Below are 8,834 nucleotides of genomic sequence, written 5' to 3' on the forward strand. Positions count from 1 at the left end.
GAAACGTTAGTTGTTTCGGCTGCTTTGACAGCCGTTTTGTCTGAGGCTTATAGTGGAGGACTCAAAACACAAAGGATACAAAATCTTGGTCTGCTTGGTGATTCTCACAACAGAAGATGACCCTTGAGTGGTTGTGGTCAGTCATCGGAAGCCATGGAACCCGACCTGCTTAAGTCATTGTCATGCCCAGGTCATTTTCCAGAATGTTCTAAACTCTCTCATGACAGATGCCTACAGTGCCGGCCATGTGATAAGTCATCGATCATCCATAATCACTTGTACCAATATTTCTCTTCTTGAAGGTGGATCTGAGTCGGTGCAAACAGCGGCAAAGGTTATAGTAACATCCCACAAAGATGTCTGTTGGATCTCTCTCTGTTAGAAACAGTTCATGACGACGCTATAATCATTTTGTCTGTTGTCATCAACAGGGATATACTTCGTCATTTTGATGCTTGCATGAGGTGTTACCTTGTGTAATGCTTTCAATCGCAGCCTGCAAATATGGAAAGCAGAACACTTGATACCTGTAATTTCTTAAATTTAATTTCTGTACTGTACATATACTCTTTAGCCACCCATCGCATGTTAAATGTTGCATGTTCTCCAGATGTTAGAAAGACAGTTCTGGGTGGAGATTTTAGATATCATAAATACTAGACATAAACACATTGTGGACCCACAGCAGTGTCAGAAAAAGCCCCGTCACAAGTTAAGATCCAGAGCCAGGAAGTCACGCCATGCTGTGTGTACCTGTGCCTTGATCCAGGTGTCCATAACATACAAAGGCCCTCTCATGTAGCTGTCCAAACACTTCAACTGACGTATTCGTGTATGTTCACAGCAGTTTGATCAAGACTGAATTGAACAAATACTGCGCTGTTTAATACACCACTGTTTAATTTACCAACGGCAGTCTAACGAAAGAACCGAAATGTGTAAAGGGCTCCGTTTGCCTGTCATCATAACCTGAGTATTGCATAGTTGAAACGTTTTAAGGGACTGTTTGCTGTAAACATAACTAAAACCCCACGAAATCTATTAAAATATAACCTGTTCGTAACACAATCTATTTATTATATTGATATCATTAAGGCCATAATGCATGTTGTTTGGAAATATTTAATTTACTTTTCTGACATTTTAGGAAGTTTAATCAATAATATAATTATTTATTCACTCAAATATGCCTTATTGAAATTAACCAGTGGATTATTTTAGTTGTTATTATTTGTTATTTTGATTGTATAAGAAGTGATAAAATGAGCATCTGTACACGGATATAACAAACATTATGACACAAAGCTAACATACCTACTGTGGGGATTACCACATACACCAGTAGTGAGACTGACAGTCTAACAGGTACACGCATGTTGTTAGCATGTCCACTTTCAATTCGAACAAGCTAGAGGCTTGACTTTCAAGCTGTATCTTTTGAATAACAAAGACACGTTAAACATAAGATATTCTCTAACCATCAGTTACAACAGGAGCAAACAGCACTGCGTTCCAGTTGATCGAGCAGCCTGCAGAAAGGGATCCGTGTAGATTACTGAGATAGAGCGTCTCAGTCAGGAGACATAGTCAGCTACATTGTGCTTGCACAACAAGGCTAGTTATACAGACATGGCAAGGGGCACTACTGCACTGGAACAGGTATGTGTATCATGATAACATGTCTAGTTCAATACTGTTGAATTATATTTGGCCACCAATATGAAGAACCCGCCCAAAACAAGTTATACAGAATTCCACTTTCGTGAATATCACATGAAAACAGAAGTTGGAGAGAAATTTTATCCGTATGAGTGTGTTAATGTGAGACCACCTAAGTACTATTAGATATTATGTAATTCTGCTGATTTGTACCCCATGTCCCAACGTTTGTGCCCTACAAGGGGACATATGATTAATTCCCAAAGGTTTGACACAAAAGTAACTGTCGCCATGACTCAGAAACACACAACTCAAAACATAATCTCATATTTCTTACATGGCTGGAGGTGAACTATTTATGATCTCCCAGAATGTGTTATATTTCATACTAGTTAAGAATAACCCAATGCAGCGTCACTGAATATTTGCATTCCAATTTGAAAATTCTATTTAATATATGATTATTTTCATTTACAATTAGATATGTACATAAATGTGAAAGCAACAGAACGTCAGACGGATGGTTTTCATTATAACTGTTACATTCACTGTATATATATACAAACCAAGCTACTCTGGTTTACCTTGGTAAGAAGTTTCAAGAGATGTACATATACATCTACCCAGATTATAATGACCCTGATTATAGCGCTAAACTGGTTATAACACCCAAGATTGCCAGAACGTATTTCAGTCCATTCAAATTCCCTGACTACAATGCCACGCTGGTTGTAACGCCATGCCATCTCAGAACGTATGTTGCCATTCCCCCTGGCTACAATGCCACACTGGTTGTACCGCCACGCCATCTCAGAACGTATGTTCTCATTCCCTGGCTACAAAGTCAACTTCCTTTTGTCAAATAGTCAACTTCAGCAATCCATCTGCTGTGCTTAGGTGATTAACAATAGATATTTTAGTTAAATGAATTGTTTCATCTTTCCTTAAACAAAGTAAGGATTAAACCTTTGTATCTGTGTTACTGATAAAGTCGTATGTTTTATGAATGAAGGCCTCTCTCCTATACACTCTTGGCATTGTAAAAAACCGTACATGAATGATTATCCTCGTGCTTAGTGTTACTTTTATGTTTAGTATAAATTAGGTAGTATTTAAAGTAAAAACAGATTGTTCATGGTAATGATTCCATCCCCTGCATGAACGACCCCACATTACAGAACATATTTCCATTAATCCTTCAATCCAGTCTACCTCGTAAGATCACTTGATTTTACTGTCGTGATGACATTATAAAAATACAGTTACAGATACAGATACAGTTACAGATACAGATACAAATACAGTTACAGATACAGATACAGATACAGATATAGTTACTGATACAGTTACAGATACAGTTACAGTTACAGATACAGATACAGTTACAGATACATCTACAGCTACAGATATAGTTACAGTTACAGATAGAGATACAGTTACAGATGCAGATACAGATACAGTTACAGTTACATATACATATACAGATACAGATACAGATACAGCTACAGACACAGTTACAGATACAGTTACAGATACAGTTACAGATACAGTTACAGATACAGATACAGATACAGTTACAGATACAGATACAGTTACAGATACAGATACAGTTAGTTTTACAGATGCAGATACAGATACAGTTACATACACAGTTACAGATACTGTTACGGTTACATATTCAGTTACAGTGACAGTTACAAATACAGACAGTTACATATACAGTTACAGTTACAGATACAGTTACAGACACAGATACAGTTACAGACAGATACAGATATAGTTACGGTTACATATACATTTACAGATACAGTTACAGTTACAGATACACTTGCAGTTACAGTTACAGATACAGATATAGTTACAGTTACAGATACAGATACAGATACAGTTACAGATACATATTCAAGTACAGTTACGGTTACAGATACAGTTACAGATACAGTTACAGTTACAGATACAGTTACAGATATAGATACAGTTACAGATTCAGTTACAGATACAGATACAGTTACAGATACGGTTACAGATACAGATACAGATACAGATATAGTTACAGTTACAGATACAGATACAGATACAGTTACAGATACATATTCAAGTACAGTTACGGTTACAGATACAGATACAGGTACAGTTACAGATACAGTTACAGATACAGATACAGATACAGTTACAGATATAGATACAGTTACAGATTCAGTTACAGATACAGATACAGTTACAGATACGGTTACAGATACAGATACAGTTACTTATACAGTTACAGATAGATACAGTTACAGATACAGATACAATTGCAGATACAGATGCAGATACAGATACAGTTACAGTTACAGATACAGATACAGATACAGATATAGATACAGTTACAGATTCAGTTACAGTTACAGATACAGATACAGGTACACTTACAGATACAGTTACAGTTACAGTTACAGATACAGTTATAGATACAAATACAGTTACAGGTACAGATACAGATACAGTTACAGATTCAGTTACAGTTACAGTTACAGATACAGATACAGATACAGATACAGATACAGATACAGATACAGATACAGATACAGGTACACAGATATAGTTACAGATACAGTTACAGAGACAGTTATAGATACAGTTACAGATAGATACAGTTACAGATACAGATACAGATACAGTTACAGATACAGTTATAGATACAGATACAGTTACAGGCACAGATATAGATACAGTTACAGATTCAGTTACAGTTACAGTTACAGATACAGATACAGGTACACTTACAGATACAGTTACAGTTACAGATACAGTTACAGATACAGATACAGTTACAGATACAGTTATAGATACAAATACAGTTACAGGTACAGATATAGATACAGTTACAGATTCAGTTACAGTTACAGTTACAGTTACAGATGCAGTTACAGTTACAGATACAGTTACAGATACAGATACAGTTACAGATACAGTTATAGATACAGATACAGTTACAGGCACAGATATAGATACAGTTACAGATTCAGTTACAGTTACAGTTACAGATACAGATACAGTTACAGATACAGTTACAGATACAGTTACAGTTACAGTTACAGATACAGTTACAGATACAGATACAGTTACAGATACAGTTATAGATACAAATACAGTTACAGGTACAGATATAGATACAGTTACAGATTCAGTTACAGTTACAGATACAGATACAGGTACAGTTACAGGTACTGATACAGATACAGATACAGATACAGATACAGATATAGTTACAGATACAGATACAGTTAGAGATACAGTTTCAGTTACAGATACAGATACAGATACAGTTACAGGCACAGATACAGTTACAGATACAGTTATAGATACAGATATAGTTACAGTTACAGTTACAGTTACAGATACAGATACAGTTACTGACTGACTGACTGACTGAGTTTAATTTTACGCCGCTTTTTAGCAATATTCCAGCAATATCACGGCGGGGGACACCAGAAATGGGCTTAACACATTGTGCCCATGAGATACAGTTACAGATACAGATACAGATACAGATACAGATACAGTTACAGTTACAGATACAGATACAGTTACAGTTACAGTTACAGATAGATATAGTTACAGATACAGATACAGTTATAGATACAGATACAGTTACAGGCACAGATATAGATACAGTTACAGATTCAGTTACAGTTACAGATACAGGTACAGTTACAGATACAGGTACAGTTACAGATACAGTTACAGATACAGATACAGTTACAGATACAGTTATAGATACAGATACAGTTACAGTTACAGATATAGATACAGTTACAGATTCAGTTACAGTTACAGATACAGATACAGGTATAGTTACAGATACAGATACAGATACAGTTACAGATACAGATGCAGATACAGATACAGATACAGATACAGTTACATGCACAGTTACAGATACTGTTACGGTTACATATTCAGTTACAGTGACAGTTACAGATACAGACACAGTTACATATACAGTTACAGTTACAGACACAGTTACAGACACAGATACAGTTACAGACACAGATACAGATATAGTTACAGTTACAGATACAGATACAGTTACAGATACATATTCAAGTACAGTTACGGTTGCAGAATACAGTTACAGTTACAGTTACAGATACAGTTACAGTTACAGATACAGTTACAGATACAGATACAGTTATAGATACAGTTATAGATACAGATACAGTTACAGGTACAAATATAGATACAGTTACAGATTCAGTTACAGATACAGATACAGGTACAGTTACAGCTACAGATATAGTTACAGTTTCAGATACAGTTACTGATACAGTTACAGATGCAGATACAGATACAGATACAGATTCAGTTACAGTTACAGATACAGACAGAGATATAGTTACAGATACAGATACAAATACAGATACAGTTACAGATACAGATACAGATACAGTTAGAGATACAGATTCAGTTACAGATACAGATACAGATACAAACACAGATACAGAAACAGTTACAGACACAGATACAGTTACAGATACAGTTACAGATGCAGATACAGTTACAGATACAGTTGTAGATACAGATGCAGTTACAGGTACAGATACAGTTACAGATACAGATACAGGTAGAGTTACAGCTACAGATATAGTTACAGTTTCAGATACAGTTACTGATACAGTTACAGATACAGATACAGATACAGATTCAGTTACAGTTACAGATACAGATACAGATATAGTTACAGACACAGATACAGTTACTGATACAGATACAGTTACAGATACAGATACTTTTACAGATACTTTTACAGATACTTTTACAGATACAGATACAGTTACAGATACTTTTACAGATACTTTTACAGTTACAGTTACAGATACAGATACAGTTACAGATACAGATACTTTTACAGATACTTTTACAGATACAGATACAGATACAGTTACAGATACAGTTACAGATACAGATACAGATACAGTTCCAGATACAGTTCCAGATACAGATACAGTTACAGTTACAGTTACAGTTCCAGATACAGATACAGTTACAGTTACCGATGCAGTTACAGTTACAGTTACAGTTACAGATACTTTTACAGTTACAGTTACAGATACAGATACAGTTACAGATACAGATACTTTTACAGATACTTTTACAGTTACAGTTACAGTTACAGTTACAGATACAGTTACAGATACTTTTACAGTTACAGTTACAGATACAGATACAGTTACAGATACAGATAATTTTACAGATACTTTTACAGATTACAGATACAGTTACAGATACAGTTACAGATACAGATACAGTTACAGTTACAGTTACAGTTACAGATACAGATACAGATACAGATACAGATACAGATACAGATACAGATACAGTTACAGTTACAGTTACAGATACAGATACAGATACAGTTACAGTTACCGATGCAGTTACAGATACAGTTACAGATACAGATACTTTTACAGATACTTTTACAGTTACAGATACTTTTACAGATACTTTTACAGTTACAGTTACAGATACAGATACAGTTACAGATACAGATACTTTTACAGATACTTTTACAGATACAGATACAGTTACAGATACAGTTACAGATACAGATACAGTTACAGATACAGATACAGATACAGATACAGTTACAGTTACAGTTACAGTTCCAGATAAAGATACAGATACAGTTCCAGATACAGATACAGTTACAGTTACAGTTACAGTTCCAGATACAGATACAGTTACAGTTACCGATGCAGTTACAAAGGTTCAGTAGAAATTATCGAAGTGAAAGCAAATTTATTCTGTAGCCTATTGAGAAATGAGAAATGTTGTACTTCGTAGATAACCTGTATGAGATAAACATGCCGATATATTCCTTTATGAAGCCGAGTCGATATATCAGCTTTTCGTAGACATGTGGTATAACACTATAGCGCTTCATAAATACATGCTCATGTTCTAACCGTAATTGTTAAATGTATTCCGCTTTCAGCAAGGATTACTTATGATGGCTGTCTGATACTGCCTCTACTCTAAACAAGCTGCTGTTCCCCTTTCTCAGAAATTAGTTAGATAACCTAAGACATTTCTGCTTAAAGTTATCTGTAAATGGACATTAAAACATATTTAACTGTGTTTGTATACAAACAAAGGTGTGTTGCATAAGTTTTAGTCCATGTCTATATATAAATATTATTAAAACTTATCATGCATGCTTATTATAAACTTGCTTCGTAGGTTTCTCGGTACAATCATTGATTTTTGTTCAAGCGCATCCTGGGTATCAACAAGCATGGGTATTCGCAACGAAATGATTTATTCATGCCCTTATGCTAGGCGTGTCCTTGGCTCTGCCAATCTAAAACTGCGTACACGCACTGCTGCCTCTTCACCAGGAAGCAGAGACCATAATACCGAGAAGTCATCTCGTCACTTCATTCCACCCGCTTATAAGGGCATGCCAAACATACTCTCGTTCAGTACACTATGCTTCATACCACATGGTGACCTATGATACCATGCAGCTTACCAACTAAAAAGAGAAGGAAGACATTTGCATGTATGACAATACAGAAAGTTTGAATAGTATTATGTCTTTGTGTGAATCTGAAAATAGATTTCAACTGTGTGCTGTATGTCGCATATCTCTACTTCAGTGTCATACAACTTCCTGGTCCCAGAGCATCCACTGCATCTAGAGTTACTCCTACCTACCACACCACACGTGTTGGCTGAATACCTTCACAATGGATGGACGGTCGAAGCCTACCCGCAAACCCTCCATGGAACCCTACTACACAGGGTACGTATCACCTTCAGGACAATACGTAGAATTCGTGGAATAACTTGTAAATTCATGGATACATACTGTAAAGAATCACTCGATTTTTATACGTTTCTGATTAAATAGTTTGTTTGTTTGTTTGTTGTGCAACGCCACCCTCAGCAATATTCCAGCAATATTGCGGCGGTCTGTAAATAATCGATTCTTGACCAGACAATCCAGTGATCTACAGCATGAACATCTACGCAGTTGTGATACGATGTCATGTGTCAACCAAGTCAGCGAACCTGACCACCCGATCCCGTTCTTCGCCTCGTAGGACAAGCATGGGTTGCTGAAGGATACTAACCCAGACCTTCACGGGTTCTGACTGAATATCTTGACACTTTAATAATCCATCCTAAAA

At 36.0% G+C, this 8,834-nt stretch overlaps 1 protein-coding gene across 2 annotated transcripts in view; it reads left to right on the forward strand.

The window, feature by feature from the left end:
• The first annotated feature begins 1,347 nt into the window (after positions 1-1,347).
• Positions 1,348-8,834, forward strand: part of LOC124278907 — a 39,427-nt gene continuing 31,940 nt past the window's right edge. The window contains exons 1-2 of one of the 2 annotated variants that reach the window (XM_046714721.1): positions 1,348-1,659; positions 8,301-8,446. In XM_046714721.1, the coding sequence (XP_046570677.1) occupies positions 8,391-8,446 (56 nt within the window). In that variant the 5' untranslated portion in view covers positions 1,348-1,659; positions 8,301-8,390. Of the gene's footprint in view, positions 1,660-8,068; positions 8,204-8,300; positions 8,447-8,834 lie in introns of those variants that run through there. The other variant, XM_046714722.1, reaches the window with a different exon arrangement.

The sequence above is a fragment of the Haliotis rubra genome, unplaced genomic scaffold (assembly GCF_003918875.1).
Source record: "Haliotis rubra isolate DU_JTF1 unplaced genomic scaffold, ASM391887v1 Scf243, whole genome shotgun sequence".
Taxonomy (NCBI): Eukaryota; Metazoa; Mollusca; class Gastropoda; order Lepetellida; family Haliotidae; genus Haliotis; species Haliotis rubra.